Source organism: Galleria mellonella, unplaced genomic scaffold (assembly GCF_026898425.1).
Source record: "Galleria mellonella isolate WM207_F2 unplaced genomic scaffold, CSIRO_AGI_GalMel_v1 utg33, whole genome shotgun sequence".
NCBI lineage: Eukaryota > Metazoa > Arthropoda > Insecta > Lepidoptera > Pyralidae > Galleria > Galleria mellonella.
Window position 1 is genome coordinate 1801150 of NW_026442079.1, and position 20936 is coordinate 1822085.

The 20936-nt window shown below is 29.1% G+C and overlaps 1 protein-coding gene across 1 annotated transcript in view; it reads left to right on the forward strand.

The window, feature by feature from the left end:
- Positions 1–20936, forward strand: part of LOC113520720 (glutamate receptor 1-like) — a 264276-nt gene that overhangs the window by 129218 nt on the left and 114122 nt on the right. Inside the window, exon 2 of the mRNA XM_052896584.1 lies at positions 5572–5721. Coding sequence (XP_052752544.1) covers positions 5572–5721 — 150 coding nt within the window. The remainder of the gene's footprint in view (positions 1–5571; positions 5722–20936) is intronic.

Sequence of the window (20936 nt, forward strand, 5' to 3'; positions counted from 1 at the left end):
TTAAATATATCATGTTATTTACTGATTTAAAATCAATTTCTGATCACTTTATTGTATTCCTAACTTAATATGTTCCCAATTGGGATATCCTTAATAATATTATGAATGTTTTAGTGAGTTTTTATGTTAGCTTGTTACCTCTTAATAACTTAACCAATGCCTATGAAATTTGGTATACACGTACTATATAGGATGGATGTCATAAGTTACTTTTTTAAAATCGGTAAACAGATTTTGGTCAAAGGGACAAAGTTACGAGTAAAAGTATATATAATAAAACTCCGTTATAAAATTAGCTTTTATCCTAACCTTCACTTTTGATATATTTCGTTTAATTTTTAGCATCTTAAAAAATTTGAAAGTCATTACTTCAATCATGAAATAATATTAGAGAATCAATAATTATAATTACTATTTAACATAAAAAAATTGTATTGAAAACCGCCCCCTCAGTATTTTATATAGAGCAGAATATTAAACTGTAGATTCACACCGATGCGAAATTTCAATCATAATTAATTAATTTCTTAGAAATAACGCCGTACCTGGCGTTGATATTAACGAGTCAAACGAGATGTCGTTTGACTATAATATTACGAATTCTTTAAATAGAATTCATAATATAGTCACTATTTTTATTTTATTTTTTTATAATGTCAGTGCGTGGCCATACATACAACGAAAAAATTTATTATGTGCAATGATGATTTGTGATGAATGAATGTGCAATGAGCAATAATTATGAATTCTTCAATCAATGTAAATAACTTAGAACAAAGTACCAGTTTCCATTAAACAAAGTGAATATATTTTAGGATGGAGTCCATTAATTTAATTTTCATTATTAGTTCAGGCTTAATTAACTACGTTTCCAACAGAAAAGTTTTCGTTAAATAGTAATTAGTAAATATTTCTCGGCTTTGCCTTTTCTTATAGTTAAAATGATAAATTTCTTTCAGAAAGATTTTTTTTGTTACAAATAGCCACAAGATTGATTACAAAAAGAAATTACTATGAGTAACTTCGATGGCTGATGGTTATTATTTATATTTTTTTTCAAGAAATAACAGACAAGGACCTACAAAAAATGTTGTACCTCTTATACTAAAATTCTACGTTCAGGTATTAATATGAATTTAAATATAAAAATCAATAGTTATTGTACGAGATTTGTTTATAAATATGAAATATACCATATTTACAATACAATATAATGATTATACTTCACGTTTAGAATGTTAGTAAGAGTAGTAATTAACTATATCCAGAATTGAAGGAAATCTCTGGGACTTGAGAAAATATATAAGTTAATAATACGAATTTCCGCTTGTGACGCATCAATAGATTGCCTAATAATTTCGTTAAACTGTGATTTTTCCCGTGTTTAAACTTTTAGTTCACTAAAGTAATAATTTTAAAATAATTAATCAAAAATATTTAAATTTATTACTAATAGAGACTATACATTTTATAATTTTGTTTGTTGAGACTTACTTTTTTCCAAACCCACAGTAATCTTGTTACGTTTGATGCTCGTTTCATAGCCAAAATGTCACATTCCTAATAACTTTGTTGCCACTTCTTCAATATTTATCTCCCAATAACAACATTATTTTTGTTGTTTGTGATTTCGCGAATGGTGAAAAACAAAATTGAGAAAATGGCAGTTATTTTAATTTAAGGGTATATTAATAGGTATTAACATGAAAATAAAACAAGATGTATACCGTTCGAGAGAAGAGTATTTTCATTTATCTACATCTTTTATTAAATAGATATTGTTCTTTGTCGGAAAACATTGCATCGAATGCATCGATCCTTATTTAATCCAGTACGAGGCAAACTTACATTGCATTTTCAGTACTGCGGTATATTTTTCATCACAATACACAGTATATTCAATGTTTATATACTCGTTTATTTACGACTTAACAAAAACTTCGCTTATTGCTTAATAATAGATGTACTTATATTAATTTATTTCATTATACACATCAGTTACCGACATAACACTGTTAATGCCAAAATCATCGAGAGCGGTCTGTTTGTTAATGATTAAATAAAACCTTCGGCTGTCCATTGCTTTATGAATACTAGGGTGTGCGAACGGCGTTCACAATTTATTGTTTTGCGAGCATACGACTATAGTATTCCAATATGGAATTTATAGCTTTAGTCTGGCCGGAGAAAAATATGGATTTATTGTCGGAGCTTTGCAACAAATCGTTATTGCTCCATCTGTTGTTACATGCCGATAAAATGATAATTCAGTTTTTATTAGCAGTAATTATTTATATCTATGACAGGATGAAATAGAAAGTTTTAATGGTTGGTTAGGTTTTGGGATTGAACTTGTTAAGTCTTCGTGAACGTGAATTCGATGATTCGTAGTATATTTGGTAATAATAAATGAATAAATTTTATTCTAACTACTAATTTAACTTGCATTTTTTATATTTACAATAGATAGAAAGAATACGAATAACTGGTCCATATACCATTACCCTAATAATTATTTTATTAATTTGGCACTTAAAGTCATCATCATCATTCAATGTCATCGCTTTTTTACTATTATTTCACATGAAAAATGCTTGTTTTTATTTCCACTTTAATTTAATTACCTTACTTACCTTACCATATTTCTTTTTGAATCTTCAGTACAGTACTGTTTTAGAGTAAAATTTAAAATTATTTATTTTTATATTTATTCCCATTTAATTTATTTAATAAATACTTTTACCCTTAGTATATTCAAACATTAGGAATATGTAAATGACAATTGATTCGAAAGCTAAATATGTATATTTACATTACCGCACGCGCTTATAAAAAAGTATAAAGCAGTACGTTCGATTGCTGTTCGAACCAGTCTGGTTATACCTTCCAGAATAAAAAAATAAAGGTCTTCAAACTGAAGTGAAAACATTGTATATAAACGGTTTCGTTTACAACTTGTCAACGGAAATAACTCCTTAAACGAGACTAATTTGCAATAAACACACAAGATACTTCGTAAAAACACGAAATGAGATTTATATCAGTGCATTCGATGGCTTCCTTAAGTTACAAATTAACAAGTTTTTCCTTGTATTTAGTTTTGACGAATTGTAATTGTCAATTTATTACAATACACTAGTAGCGTATTCATAGCTAGTCTAGAGCTCGTGGTTATAGAGTATAAAAGGCAACTTTGTTGCGCAGACTAGTTGTGGCAGCTATAAAACAAACGGAGACGTCTTAACAAAACTAAGTGAGAATATTTACAAGCTGTGGTGGCAGTACTGGTTTTGTAACAACATGAAAATCTGTCTATTGTCCTAACAAAAATCTAGTCACGAATTGTATTCATCTAATTTCTTTGTGACAAGAAGTAGGAATGAATTTATTCAATGAACAATACTATTCACACTATAAATAAATAATCCTTTAGTTATCTTGTAGCGCCTTAATGGCTTAAGCAATCACTTTGGTATTCACGTAATGTATAGGTTGGAGAAGGATACAGGCTACTTTTTATCTAGATCAGTATACATATCCCGGTCACGCGGACGAACTCGCGGGTTAAAAACTGGTAATAGTAAAAGCCATTACAATATACCTTCTAAAATCAATTTCGAATAGCCACAAAACCATAGATCTTCGTCCTTTATTTAGGTAGTTATCGGTTTATTATTGAAAATGAATAATTATAGAGACGTAGCACAAAGTATCTTAATTTGAGGATCTAATCTAGGGTAGCGTGATTATGAATGATGGGTGGTTCTTAATAAATAAGTAGAATTCATTCTAATAAATGAAATTGTAACTTTGCCAACATTGTTTAATAATAGAGGTTCATCATTTAAGAATACAAAAGAAGCATGAAAGGTGATGATGAAGTTAGCTCAGTTAATCTGTCATAATGTTAGTACCGGAGATCTAACAGCCCTATTGCTAGCAATATACCCTACTTGGTCGACCTACACGCGGTTCATTAATTCTTTATGAATTCGTCAACATGAGCCAACTGATCAGCTTTATCCTCACCTGTTTTCTCTCACTAGTACCTCGCTAGCGTATACCGATAGCGCAAGCCAGGATATCACTCCATTATCACTCATTAAAAAACCTATCATGATGCATTCTCCAAGAATTAACCTCAATGTCTATTAAGAAAACCATCTGGAAGTCGATCTAATTGATGGTAGTTTTTATTAGAATTATTAGGTATATTACTGAGAAGATCAATATGGATACCTTTTACACATCAACGTAAATAGTACTCCTTGTCCTATAAAAAAATCGAACCACAAACACATTTGTATTTCAAATATAACATAAGTATGTGAACATAGTTTTGTATTACTTACCTTACAATTTGAATGACCATTAAAATAAAAATGTAAAATGAAGAAACGCTAAATAATATTAATTTTTACGTGCACCTTAAACCTGTTGTGCTTATCTATTAAGAAATAACCACCTGTTACGCCACTGTATTAGAATACTTAAAGGGATTTAAAGTATTTAAGTTGAATAGTATTAAAAGTCGTAGTGTTGACAGTAAGTATACACTCGCATTGCAGGCAGCGTACAAAAAGGAAAGGAATCTGAAGTCACTGATATTAGTAAACTAGCATTTTGCCCACAACTTCAACCGCGTGGATTTCAAGCGTAAAATAATCAATGATATAGAAAACTTTTAGATTGCGTATCAAGATAAAACTTAAACCAGTTTTTTTTTAAGTTAAGCTTTTAAAAATACAACTGTAATCCGTATCCAATTTGGTGCAGTAATTTTTACGTGATAGTAAAACAAATACAGACTGAGAGGAAATACATTTAAAAAAATTGTTTTAGTTTGTAATGCTCTTATTTACCTAACATTATTTTTTCTTAAATATCCCCTATTTACATATATGCTTTATACATCGTCTAGTTTTAATTTTCTTTTTTATATGATTTCGCATCATACATATAATTTGTAAAATATCATCTTTCTCATTTCTAAACCGATTCTGATAATTTCGGTAGTAACGGATCATACCAAATACACAAATATTTTTTATACCGTTGGTTTCGTAATAATTATACTCGTGATTGCAATCACTCTATTGTTTGTAGTAATATAATGTCTCACTTTATTAGTTCAAGTACTGTAAGATAAGGTATTAACCACAATAAATAATAATAATGCAATACGAGTATGACATTTTGTGAAGAAGGAAGGAAGAAAAAAAATTTAAAGCTGTAATTATTGTACTGAGATGACATAGTTTGAGATACCTATCAAAGAGTTTTTAATCACTACGTATACCTATACACATTAATAGGATAAAAATATGCAAAAGCATTGTAGTTCATATTAACAGCAGTACATAATTAGAATGGGCATAAGGCGCCGTTTAGATCCAAAATAAAAGAGTTTTTATTTATCCATTATAATTGATTTAATTATTATAATTTATACAATGCTATTTTTAATTATTAAAAAAAAGTTTATTGAGCTATTTTTTATGGTCAAATCATTTATCGTTCTAGTAAAATAAATGTTTCATTAAATAATTGAAATAAAATTCATTTTTTCAGGTGTGGTATTCGATCAGAATACAGATGAAATCCAGAATGCATTCAAATTCGCGATGGTGCAGCATTCAAATCCAAATCGAACTCGACTGGATTTTCAGTTGTACGTGGATATCATTAACACGGCCGATGCATTCAAGTTATCCAGACTCAGTAAGTTTAAACATATATTATTTTTACAAATTTTTATTTAACTTGCAATTAATGATGTGCTAAGTTAAACTGATTTGAATATATTTTAATGTAATAACTACCGGTTTAACTTATGTGTAATTTGATTGAGAAAGATCGACTAGTTTCGTGACCATTCGGGACCCTTAACTCGAAACTAGTAATTACCAGAGGGAGACTTTGTACAAAAGTCGATTGCTTGGGTACCTCTGTCCCATTCGTGTTTCAACCGTAAAGCAGCTGTGTTTGCATGGCTGTGTTTTGGTTTAAAGGGTTGGATATGGCGTGAATTTATTGGGTACAGAGGAATAACACCTGAGTCCTCAGGAATGGCAACGCAGGGGGGGTATCATGGGCGAAACAATATACTCTGTTATGTCCATGGTACTGCTCATGTCTATAGGCGACGGTTACCACTTTCCATCAGGTGGGCCGTCAGCTTGTTAGCCATTCTACGTTGTATAAAAAAAACTTTCTTGACCAAATTACACGTATGTTACACCAGTAGTCATTACATTAAAATATAATATAATTTGAGGATAGACGCAAATACCCACTACACACTCAGATACTTTACATAGTATATAATACAGATGTACAGAATTCAAATATTCGTATATTTGTCGTGATTTTATCGTATGTTATGTTTATGTAATTTTTTCTTTATTATTAAAAGAAATATTGTTAAATAACTAACCATTTATTATCCTCATTAGAAGTAAGCTTTAGAAGTTAATGCTCCTTTTCACTCAAGGTTTGCTGGAACAGGACTCTTACAGAGTTAAGCTAGCTTGTTGTGGAACTTCATTTAATATAAATTGCAACAATATAATTTTTGTGTAAAATAAGGTATAAATAAATAAATTATTCCTGCATTTTGGCGAGGTATACCATATTTAATTTTTGTAGTATTTAGTTATTTTTATACCTAAACAATACTTGAAGATAACCGGATTTTTAATATCACTAGTGTCCCTATAAAATATATTTGCTGAATACACCTCCTCAATATTACAGTTCAGGATCTGAATGCTTTTTGTTCATTCAAACATTCGATCTATAAAGAGCTACATCAAAATTTTTTACGTTTCTTTAATAATGATTTCGTTGTAAAAAAATGAATGCTTACACTTATATAATAAATATTGCAAACTAAAAACAGCGTGATTATAAATTTTATTCAAGTTTATTTTCAAATAATCTAAATCCTTTTAATAAATATTAAATATAAATATAAGAACGATATCATTTTTGAAACAAACAAAGGAAATACGAGAATAATATTTAAAAAATAGAGAAATGACACGCGATCCGGGCAACACCACGGATTAAATTTTATTTTTCAGCTTATTTTTGTAGTATTCGTATAAATGGATTCAGGACGAGACGAATGGTCTGACGATGTACTATAAATGTGTCAGCTTTCCGTCTTGAAGATTAGTTTGCAAATCCTGTTCATGTACTTACTATAAATGCGTCAATGTTATTGTATGCAAAGAAATTGTTTTATTTTATGGTATGACTAAAAAATTTTTTATCATTATTATCAATAGTAATTAAAAAAGTTGGGTATAATCGTAAGGTGATTGTTTATACTTATATCTACTAAAATTATAAATATCTGAAATAGTTTTACGTTGTTACATAGTGGCATTTTATGCTAAGTCATCAACTGTCCTTAATTAATTTGAAGCTTTCAAGAAAAGGCACAAATCTCGTCAATAGTTTTTGGAGTTATATACAAAAAGGTACAAAGGAACTCCCTTTGTATAATTCGAATTTGTCCGTCCATCTGTCACAGCGCTATATCTCAGAAAATACGAATGCTATCAATTTAAAATTTGGGGTAGTTTTACATATTACTGGCCCACATATATTGCAATAAAAGTAAATGAAAAAATAGTTTTATTTTCTTTGTCTCGTTTTGAGTACTCATTTTAGACCTCCTAGATATAAAATAAATATTTAAAGATTTCAAAAAATACTATCCCAAGTGGAGTATCTCTATGAAAGGGTTTCATTAGTACATTTTAAAAGTGATTTTTATTTATTTTTATGCTGCGTACTTTTTTATTTACGATCGATAATGTAAGAAATGAAATCCAAATGGCATTAACATGTAAGAATAAAAAAAGATAAAGTTATTATATTTATTTATTCTTTGTCGACCATATAATAAAAAATGTTTGGTATAAAAGTCAGACTTATTGCTATGTAACATTCTTTCCAGCCAACCTTTGTAAAAACAGAAATGTAATTATGCGGTAAAAATATTAAATTTTAATATGAGTTACAGACGTATATATTATATAATACATACATACATACATACATACATAGTACAAATTATATAATATATACAATGAAAATTACTGCACATTATGATTATATTAATATACTTACAAGAATAAATTATACAAATTATTATTATATTAGAATATTACAGGAAAAATAAAACAATGTTTTTAACTAGCACCATTTTTGATAAAATTAAAAAATAAACTTAGTCATCATCATCATTATACAGCCGTTAACTATCCACTGCAAAATTTTGCCAGCAGTTGTTACTCTTGGCAGGAGGGTTGGTAACCACAATTAGGCTTTGAGTCTTGTTTTAAGAGGGGCGTTGCTGCCCATTCGTCTATCATTAAGTTTCCCTAGTCACCTCTTACGACACCCACAGGAAAGGGAGAGGTGATCTATTCTATGCCAGGACCATAGAACGGTTACCAATCAAATTTACTTATGTGGTCTAGTTTTTAACCCAACATTTGGCCCAAAATAAAAATTACAAACCGATACTGCATATCAATAATTATTATTGATTATAAATATTTGTCAGATGTCTATTTCATATAATAAATGCAAAGATACTTTTATCTCATATTTTTGTACGGAATATTAGGAATGAGTTCAACTCGTGCCTGACCGGTTTTGCGATGCGATATGTTACGCGATTTCGTAATCAGTTCTGAACTGATTTTGATAATTATTTTGCAATCGATGGGGTCCTCTCCCTTGGAGACCGCATATAAATTTTGTGACAATTGGAGCTGTTTCCCTTTGCGTAGCAAAATTCTATTAATTGCGAAGCAAAATTTAAATTCAAATATTACCGTTATCGCGTACATCGGTATATTTTGTTGTTTATTCGTTTTGAAATAAGAATACTATTATTGCTAATATAACGTCGCTGTTTATTTACGAAGCTAAATCTATTTGTACTCATAACTATAATATCTAATATGAATGCCTATCTCAAAGCGAAAGGTAATAAGTAAACAACGTCGTGTCCAATAACTAAAGGACCGTATTGATTGTTGCCTAAGTATGCCGCAGACGTCCAACTATTGTGCCATTCAATGTAGTACGAGTATTAGAAAGAACGCAAATACCCATCTAAGTGCAATATTTCACACCCCGTTTTTGTGTATCTAACACAGCAACAGAATAGAAACATTGTATGAATCCCACTATTATTATAAACTTGATAGTTTATAAAGACGTTTGGATGTTTAATAATTGACTGTTTCAAGCATTGGACCTGTAATGGTAAAAATTATTTTGCGTCTATTAAATCGCGTTCGCGTAATAGGAATATGTTGATTAATCATGTTAAAAAATAATCGAAATTATTCTCAATTCCAAGTACTATGTGAACTATAAAAGAAAGTAACTATTTTTAGATAGCATACCATGGTGAAAGATACACCAAATTTTAAGTTAGACTCTTAGAAATACAACTGTGAATTAGAAATAAAACTTCATCCAATTTAGTATAGTACCTATTGCATGATACCAGATTAAACATACAGACAAACTAATAAAAAAATATTGTTTTGACCTGAAACTTTTTTGTAGTCATTATATAAATCTGTAATCTATAAAGTCTGGTCACATCTATATGTGTAATTATTTATTATATTGAATTTTGTTTCTATTCGAATGATTGTCTTGTCATGCATCTGTACGTACGAAGCATATTTTGTAATATAAAAAGTGTTTATTTCCACTATGACCCTCTACAATATTGCTCGTAGAAACATCCCCTATATTATTTTTTCTTAAGTATTTCTCATAAACAGGCACAGTATAATTTAAGTTACGTGATATGTTCACCAATTATAAACTAAATATGATAATTATTCTTGTATGAGATATGAGTTTACTCTGTTTTGATTCCATACTGATTTCAACCATTATTTTGAAAAAGGTCTTAATTATACCAGTCATATTTCAATGAAAATATGCTGAAATGGATAGTTATTAATGAGTTGCCGCGCTTGTCAAAGCTTATTTCCCACTCTAGGTAGTAAAAAGCTGGGGTCAAGAAATTAAGTTTCTACTTTGTGACATTCTACTTGGCGTCGTTCTCTCGTTAGAATTCAAAGAAGGTATTTTTTATTTTGCAACTTTATGTTTGATTTCCCAAGTTTGGTTTTTTACGAGTTTCAGAAAGCAAGTGCTGAACGAAATTACATCAGGTAAGGAAGGAAAGATTCTTACACTCCTCTGTGTCTATGAAGATAATAATAGAATATATACTACCATAATCCTAACTAATATTATTAATAAGAAAATAAGTTTGATTGTGACCTCATAACGCCTTAACGATACATGTATGTATGTATGTACTCATAAATTGTTTACATTACAAGTCTACAAAAATAACACCTCTTATTACAATCCTGTGGTAAGAATGTGTCGTCATTATAACGACTTACTGCTCGACCACAAATCCATCGACATATTCGATACAAAATATTTGATATTTAGGAAGAACTTGTTTTCTATTTTGTAGAATACGATTGAAAATATGTTTTTTTTATATAGTTTTATCTTTTATATATTTATATAACATTTTAATTATTTCTTTTTATATTATGTGTTTTCTTTTAATGTATTACTCAAGCTGTGCACATAATATAATTGGATTATTACCTAGCCGAATCACAAATGTAATTATTACTTAAGTTTCTTATGGTTGTAATCTGTTTTATGTGCCAATAAAATAAAAAAAAACAATTACTATAAAATTTTGTATTCACGTATTATATGGATTATAGAAGGATATAGGCTACTTTTTATCCCGGTCAGTAAATATGCCCCGGTCATGCCGACAAAGTCGCGAGTTTTTACTTGCTACTCCATCGGCATAATCTGAATAAATAATAATCTCTTTCTTTTACTCTTGTACACAAAGGTACATAAAGGTACTATATGTATATATATATATATATATATATATATATATATATATATATATATATATATATATATATATATATATATATATATATATATATAGTGTAATAAAGAGTAAATAAATAAACAACTTAATTAAATCCCGATAAAAGTATACAATATTTTGTTTTCTATATCTCTAATAGACAGGTAAATTTAACTCAGCAAGAAAGCAATTTTAATTATGAATATACACACATCATTTAACAAGGTGACTTTTAATTTAAATACGAACTTGTTTAAACTTTCTACAATTAGATATTGCTTCGCAACAAGAAGATTTTTTGTTCTGTAAAAACGTTATAGAACGTTAAAAAATAAATTAAAATAATTTTCTATTCATTTATTGATTGATTGAATTATTTTTCAATCAAGCAGAGTTTAGAAACATACTTTCTATGTCATGCTAGGTTCAGTTATCTTACTGAATGCCTGTTTCAAGTGTTTTTTTTTTATTCTATCATAAATATCTTTAATTAATATTGTATTAAGTTTTTAGATACTCTTTAATTAAGTTTTTATAAAGTATTACCTTTAATTAAAAAAGTTCACATAATACGTATTCTTTCTGTATAATAAATACAGACCTTATTATTAGTACCAGTAATAGATAAGTATATTGTAAACTTTTTAAAATAAATATTTTTTATCATAGATACAGTTTAACATAAAGTTTAATTATTCTTTTAGTAAATAAATACGTAAACTTATCACAGTCATGAAATATAATTAGCTATTAGGCTTCTTGTAGTGTAGGTTAACATTTTATTAAAAGTTTCAGACTTTAATATTATAATTACCCTATTAATCAAATATAAACTATTTACAAACTATTTTTTTTTTTATTGTTAAGTGTATTTTCTTTTTCGTCAACTGCGTTGTATTTGTATTAAATAAATCTCAAATCACAGAAAAAAGTATTAACATTTTGTAATTACCGTTTTATAATAATTATATTATTTATATAGATATTATATAATACATTAAAGGAGTTTTGGATGGTTATTTTACCTTCGTATATTATCGTTAAAACAAATACGTGTTCTGCTTTTATAGGCTTAGTTACATTAGTCGTTAGTCAATTCGGTACTCAAAAGGCGGGACACGCCCGAAGTCAGGAAATTGGTCATGGGTCATTTGCCACCGTTCGTTTGCCAGATACGAGTATAGCTCTATCTTGCTATCTCGAAGGATGTTGGGAATAATCTAAATCCTGATTTTTTAATGTGTTCATAATCTCATTAATATAATTGTAAATATACGAAATATATAAGAATATGAGAGGTGGGGACAAGACCAATAGAAAATGAAGCAATAATTATTAGAAACTTTGTGTGTCTGTATGCTTGTTCCGGCATTACACAAAAACTACTACAAGAAATTGGATGCGTTTTTGAGAGTTATGTTCCTGAAGGTATAACTTAAAACTGGAGTATTTTTGATCTTGATACGCTATTTTGATAAGTAAGTGGTCTATTTTATTATTTTCGGTCAGGTAAAAAGCTAGTCTTTTATATAAATATAAAAAAGAAATATTAATAGATATTTTTTTAATTGAATGACTGGAAATCTTAAATCTACTTGTAACTACATTACGCATTCAACCTAGCCTAAATAGATACCACAATGTACCGGCGTAGAACCTATTTCTAACGTGGAACAGTAACACGTGTATTGTTGTTTCAGTACATATGGAGGGTAAAATAGTGTACCTAATTACTAACACTAAAACAGTAGTCTATTAGACGTACAACTTGAGGAATCACGAGCAATAGACGACTTACTTACATATGTACATACGTTGATGTAATTTTTTTTAATGTTGTAATTTAGATATGTAAAGAATGCTGAGTGGCGTGTTAATATATCAGTACACAGCCAAACGCGCTGAATCTTAAAATTTTACAGATTGGTTCTTTATATAACGTAAATGAATAATAAGAAAGGAATTTTAAAAATAGAAATTGATTCCTAAGAAAGTGAAACAGAGGTTGAAATTTTGTATGAAATTTAATCAATTTAGAAGGTGGACACTTGGACTTTTAAGTATAAATTAGTTCCAAATAAAATTTTATGTATTTATTGGATTTTGAAGAATTCAATAATAAAGGGGTGAAATAGGAGATGAAACTTCGTATGACAATCCTGTTATAATCTATGATAGAAATATAAAACTTTACTTATAGGTTTCTGATAAGATAAATAAATAAAATACTTTTCGGCATTTTTAGAAATTTTACCCCTAAATGATGAAATATTATTACTTAAGCTTTGGTCGTAGCAAACAAAGTACGCGTTACAACTTTTATAAAAAAAATCACCTCACCAAGTCTATTTTCTAAGGAAATGAAATAGTGAATAAAGCTCTAAATGGAAATTTGACATTTTTTAAGTCAGAAAATAAGAGTTTATATTTTTCAAACTTTCATCTTTAACCGAGTTTGCATTATAAGCGAACTCCATACAAACATAGACGCAGGCAAAAGCTAGTCCATTATATAATGTGTATATGGGAGTGGATAGCGAACATTAGTTACATTCTGTGTGGGTGGATACACAAACGTAGACCATTACAAACATAGACGGCAGAAAAGTTCAAACGATAAGACATCTAATTTGAATATAGCCGTTAGCCGGGTCGGAGTGGTCTATAATACGTTTTTTCTCCTTACAGCTTTAAGTCCAAAATAGTTGTTTATTTTTTATACAGAAATAATCCTTGTAGTTTCAACCATCGAATCTTGTATGTTTATTTTGCATAAAGCAAAGATAAATCTTATATGGACTAATCAATAAAATATTTTACTACTTTACAATAATTTAATATTGATTAACAAAAATATTTATGGACATGTGGTCCCGGCGTAGAATAGAAATATTAAATAGAAAATTGTTATAAGAGGTAACTAAGAGAACTTAATGGTAGAAGGACAGGCAGTAGCGTCCCTCCTAAAACATGTCTAAAAGCCTAACTGCGGTTGTCAACGCGTCTGCTAAGCGTGACAACTACTGGTAAAACTCCCCTTATGGGGAAGGCTTATGGACAGTTGGCTGAAATGATTAAAAATAGGATATTCTTAATTTTAGAATGATGATTGACTACTTAGGACAGTGGTGATTTGGCTACTTATACCTGTTCACAATGGAAAGTGACTGTTGAAATGAAATTGACAAAAAAATTTTACAAATATAGATAAGAATTATTAGTTATCTTCTATATGTGTTATATATATATTTTTTTACAGATATCCGTTGTCTAGCTAAGTATTAATTATGCTTGATAATAAATGGCGTCAAAAAACTAAAGTTTAAAAATAATAAGTCCCAGAGGCATAGATTTCTATGCCTCTGGGACTTATTATTTTAGCTAACCCAAGGCAAAACAACATGCTAACGAAATTGCAGACATGACTAGTTATAAGTTAACATATATTTTTTGCTGTAAAAACTAGAACTACAATAAATTCCAAGATTTACTAATAAGATTTACCAATATAGGCGTATAATATTCGTAAATCTTTTTTTTTAAATAATATAATTATTAAAAAAAAATTAATCTGATCTTGACTCACTCCAGCAGTGCAAAACTATTCTTTTAATAATAAAATATAAGCGGATTTTTGTTAACCTGTCAGCCATCCTTTAAATTGAGGAAATATATATTATTTTTTTTTCTCTATAATATTAGGTAACTTTAAAATTAAATCTATCGTCTTTATAATATTTAGATAAATATAAAAAATTAACTAGCCTGTAAATTTTAATAATGTTGATTGCATTTAATAATGTTGATTACCCCTGTCTTGTGTCCTCAAACTTTTTTAACACCTAATATTCGTATTAAAGCCTACTTGAAAGCGATTGCATGTTCTGACGAAATTCGGTACTTAAGGATGAGCCCAAGGCGTAGGCGTATAATATAGAGTTTCTGTATAGAGCAAAATCTAGTTCAACCCGCAAAATCATTATTGGATACACATTTTATCAAAGTAAATGACGGTTTAAAGGTAATATTTCCGAAACCATAATGGTTTTCTTAACTCAATTAATACTCAGCTAATAGCTCTATTAACTAGTCTGCTTTAATCCAGCTCATCTAATATAAAATATTATGAATATACATTATATTTTTATATACTTTATTTCACATTGATAAACTTACCTCCAGAAATATACATTTTTGTATACCATGTCCCACTACCATCAAGAGGAAACCTAGTATATGTATTCCTTATAAAATATTACATACAATTCATTTTTATATCATTACAACATTAATTCGATCTTTAATTTTAAACTTTTGCATAACGTATGTATAAATAGTACCTACATACCTGTTACTTTATTGTCGACGTTTCGACGTGAAGGTACCATGTCGTGGTCATGACAGGACTATACAACTATTTGTTTACTTGCAAACATTTTTCATTGCGTTAAATCCCGATAGTGTATTTAAAATATTAATTTGATCGTCAAAAATATTAATCTATTACATTATCTTTAAATTGTGATAAACATTTTCTTTTTTCCAGGAATATAACTGCACAGCGTACAAAAATTTTATTTTATGATACTTATAATGACAAACAAGCTGATAGTCCACCTCGTAGAAATTATTAACTGTCGCCTATAAACATGCTTACTTGCAACATTACATAATTACTTAATACAAATTCATTATAAAAATAACTTGATATATTCTTTTTGTACCCCAAATTTGTTTCCCGGTATGAAAAAAACTGATAAATAGCAAGTTTTTTGACACAGAATATAATATTAGATGATAGATGGCGAGCCCACCGTCCTTCTTCGGGCACAATACTGCATCACCAGAGCTAGACTTAGAACAAATTACATCGCAAATTTGTTCTGACACAGTATTTGTAGCAACCAACCCGTCAGAATGCTAAATTAACTCGTATACTATTTCCTGTGGTTCCTCAATAGAATACATGTTTTAATTAAAAGTAATTATGTTCGTTCATTATGATATCATAAAGTATAATAAAACAGAGCTCATATAATGCACATGTAATAATTGGGTTACCTGTTGTGTATAGCGTTAATTTAAAGTATTCAATGCAAAATGTATTTAGTGTGTTCCTATAATACTATGAATTACGTAATGTGATTTAATATTTAGTAATATAATAAAATAGCAGATATAGATTTTTTTTATTTATTTACAACATTTAAAAAACAATAAATACAATGAGTTTTAATGATAAATAGAGGTTGTCTGTACATAGAAGATATTTAGGGAAAATTTGTGAATGGAAAGTGAAGGAGAGATGTCATTATAAGAGTAATAGTTGAACAAAACACAAACAGGTGTCTGTAAGTTTGTTACGAGATCATGCAAATACAGCACTATACTAGACCAATCTATAGTGATCTTATATACCATTTACTATTTTATTAAGGAATCAATAGCCTCCGAAACTGACGAGTATGAGTAGAGTAGGGATCAAGACCCTTGCAGTGTAGACAGGCAGTGATGTTAAATAAATAGGCAATTATTTCTGGCAATGTAGTAATAGACAATAATATAATAGACATATTGACAATTACTTGATTTCATCAACAAGACGTAAGAGCTCCCAGTAGAACTTAGCACAATAGATATACCAGTGCATAGAAAATTCATAATAAGACCCAGGATCGAATGACCTCTCCAGTGTGACTCAGCTTTTTCGAATTTTTAGCAATATATACTTTTTAAAATAATAACATTCCATTTTCTTACACTTTCATAATATTTTAAAATATTGTTCTTAAAAAAAAAGAAAACATCTTTAAACGTGATATAACTTGTATGGGACGAACAAAATTACCTCCCTTATAAATAACGAAAATACCGAATAAAAAATACCTAGAGGCAAATTAAAATCCTCTTTTTTTGATATTTATCTATCGATAAAAGATTACTCGTAAATGAATTAACCATATTTTCGAAAACTCTTTCCAATTGTATCTTTGTATATAGAAGTGTAACTAACGCGCAAAAGCAATATTTACATCTTCATCTGGATTTCAAACTACGTACACTGCAAAGAAGATTTTTCACGGAGCTTCATTTTAAATTGTGACTGGAAGATAAAAAGAGGCGTGCCTCCATCTTGGGCCTTACAGCGGACTGTCATTGGGACTATTATTCTGGGCATTGGAAAAGGACAACATTACCAACTTTCTATAGAGCCATCCCCTTCTCTCGCGAGAAAAATTATCATGACGCTACTCCTCAGTACTACCCCTGATCAAAACACGTCTGAGACTAATGACAACGATGCGAATTTTTATGGCAGTTTCCGTTCTTCAGGGACTACTATTTGTTCACAGATATCCGTTGAATTTTCACTCTTAAAGCTGCTATAAAAAGTAAAACGCCCAAACTGTGCGTCAACAAAAGCGATTTTATGAGTTTTGCTTTTTTTCTCTTTCGTCAGTGCAAAATTCTTACGCTAGGCCTGTACATTAGTTTGACCAAACATATTGTTTTTTTTTTTATTTCGTTGCTACATCGCACGTTTGTTGTTTTCCTCATATTTACGTTTGTTTACTTTACCTTAACAACCAATGGGTTGTTAAGTTAAGGTAAACAGGGGGTCATTAATGAATGTCCCCTGCTACGCACGAGTCACCATATAAGAGGCAAATCGAGCCTCCTATTGCCACGCCGGGTGGCCAGACAGCTTGATTTAGGGTTTTGTTTCGATTTTTCCTTCTCTTGAACTTGTGTACTGTGCTTTTTTCCTTTATTCACCTCTTAAGAAACATTTGCGTCACCACATCGATTATTTGTTTGTAGATGCGTAATTATTTAAGATTTGCTGACCAACTAAACATCGTTTTGCCGCCTACCGCCTACTACCTACTGAGTCCATACTCGTCTATCCAATTGAAGCAAAAAAATACATATTAACAAAACTTTATTAAAATCAATTGAACGATTTCGAACGTAAGTAGGTAACTGAGTAACAATATCATGCATAAATCCAGGCGGTAACTCGTAAAATCAAATGTATTCAAAATCAACATCCCGCACATGTGGGTACATACTCGTATTGGTAAACAAACATACGCTTCAGTAAAGTTTCTCATAATTATAACAAACACCTTGATTACTCGGGGCCTTCATCAAGACAATGACGTAAATTCAACAACAGAAATTTAATTTAACTATTTACTGTCAATTACCCCTGAAGTAATGTGGTATTTTTACACATTATGTGCGATAAAATTGTTTATGATATGCATTTATGCGTATACAAAGACAGTTAGATCCATACTGAGTAAATAGTTTTTAATTGTAATATATTAAATTTCTCATACAGTGAACAAATACTTCTAATATTATAAATGTAAGTTTGTAAAGCTTCTTGTATATACATATGTTACTCAAGCTCAGTTAAACACATAGAACATTTTATATACTGAAACATTCAAACAATGTGTATCAGTATAGTATTTTTTTTTATATCTATTTTTTGTAATATTCTTTAATTGGTGCAATAAAAATTAAATAAATAAATAAAATTATTTTGATACACACCTCTTCAGCGCCTTTCAAAAGGAGGTGTTGCTCAATACGTCTGTACTTTTTTCGTGTGTATGTACTGCAATTACATTACATCCGTTAATTATTTACAATCGATAAGATTGACTCCCATCTCACATCCCATTTGGTGACCCAATTGACGCTAAGGTTTTTTTTTTTATGCGGAGCCAAAAAAGATTTATTGTAAAGCAAAATGTACTTGTAAAAAATACAACACATTTTGTTAAGAGAAATCTTTACAAAATGTACTTATCTATAGGCATTTGTTGTAAAAAATATTCAAATTTAATGTTTTTTATAGATATATAATAACTTCGTTGATAAAAACATGTAAACAACATATTTATGTCCTAATCGAGAAAAACAGGACATCTAATTTCATCATTATAATGAAGGCTAGTTTTCCATGACTCCACCAGCACTAACTCTTCTAGTCCCCGCGGGAATTTCAGTAATAGAGAATTCATTTAATAAAAATAATTAGTTTTATTTTTATATGCGATTCTATATATTATAAGTCTTATATGAATAGATTAGAAATAACATATAAAAATTGAGATGAATTATGATATGATAAGACTTAAACAAATCTGAATATTTTACTACTAAACGAAATTTTCTTTTTATCAAAAACATCTGTCATAGATTTGTTCAAATTACACTTAGTTTTAACCTTAAAAATTAACCTTAAAAATTTTAAATCATTGTATATTACAAGCAATTTAAAATATTGAAAAACATTGTATATAAATTTTATTAATTTTTAATGTCTTTTATATACTGACACGATTGTTTAATTACTCGTATTTGTTGTTAAAAATATATATTCACACGCTATATCTTTTACACACCTCTTATATTTAAGAATTACTAAATACAATATAAACTATTTATCTAAACCAAAATACATAAATTAAATATAATGCTGAATGTTAAAATATCTATACTAAATACATATATAATCAATATAAATATCTATACTGTGAATATATTGAAAATGATCAATATAGTGAAATAATGTTATGAATTTACTAATCATTAAGAATAAGAAATCCATAAAATGGAACTTATGAAATGTTGTTAACAATTGCTTTTAAATTTTAATAAATTTATACCGAATCATGAAAAATATGTAAAACGACGAAATTATGCAGATATTAGCGGAATTTTTATTTTAAAAACGTTATACTCAAGAACAACAAAGTAATCATAAGTGTTTTATACGCAAAAAAAACGGGCTATAACTTTAAAAAAGTATTAACCTCTTCATTATGAGTAGGATAAATTAAAGATTTTTAATTTAAAGCAGTTCTCGTTTTATTTTGAGCATATTGTAATGCTACATACCTACTAACATACTTAGTAAATTAAACAATATAATGAACTTTTCAAATCAACTACATTCTAAAGAATAGGTTGAAAAATTTATGTTCCTACTTATTATATAGTTTATGGTATATTATTCAGAATATCTCCACTCTTACTCGTGTAGCAAAGGAGTCAAATCTCGAAGAAACGAACTATCCGAAGACAATTTTTTTTACTATTAATAATAAATTCAGGATTCCTGTATGCAGGGAAATATTTTCAAATAGTTATATCTTACTGTTATAAAATAATTAGTCATCACAATATTATGTTAATCTTAATTTTTCCTGACCCTGCATATCGTTTATTGTAATATTTATCCTTGTTAGCGATTATGTGAAGGTGGCAAAAAAGTACGCGAGCGAGGCTGAGAACAGCTTGTGAAAACAAATGACTGTCATCAGCTTTTTTATCTCATCAACTCCCCCGAACCCACAGCCACCCTTTATTCAGACCGAGTATTCGATTTACTAATCTCGTGATATTCACTTCGTGTTTGGCGTATGAAGAAGCTGTGCGATTTTTAAAGTGACGTAAAAATGAAGGAAGCCCTCAATTCTACGGCATTTGTTTTGTTCGTGTGTTATTTATTATTATACGCCGTAAGTGTATCTTCGCTATTTAGTTCTAAACAGATTTTAATGAGTGTTTTTTTTTTTTGCAATCGATAGATTTGACTCCCGTGATGGTTCTATACTTGTTGCCGCCGATGTTGGCTTTAGTGGGTTAATATTTTAAAATAGGATCAGTTAAGAAAAGTTGACCGGAGCTAACATTATTTTATCTGATCTTAAAGTTGAAAGTCCTCCCATTTTGTTTACAGACAAAATTTCGCTTTATGGTCTTCTCATTTGCTCAAGATTTAAAGTTCATCGATAAACAATTTCCAAATTTTAATCAATAAGGTGCCATGGCATGTCGTCTCGGCATACAATGTACCACTCTTTTCTTTTCCATGGATATCATTAGAAACAACTAAGGAGTCGAGGGATAGGCAGCATCCCTCTCAAAACTTCACCAAAGCCTG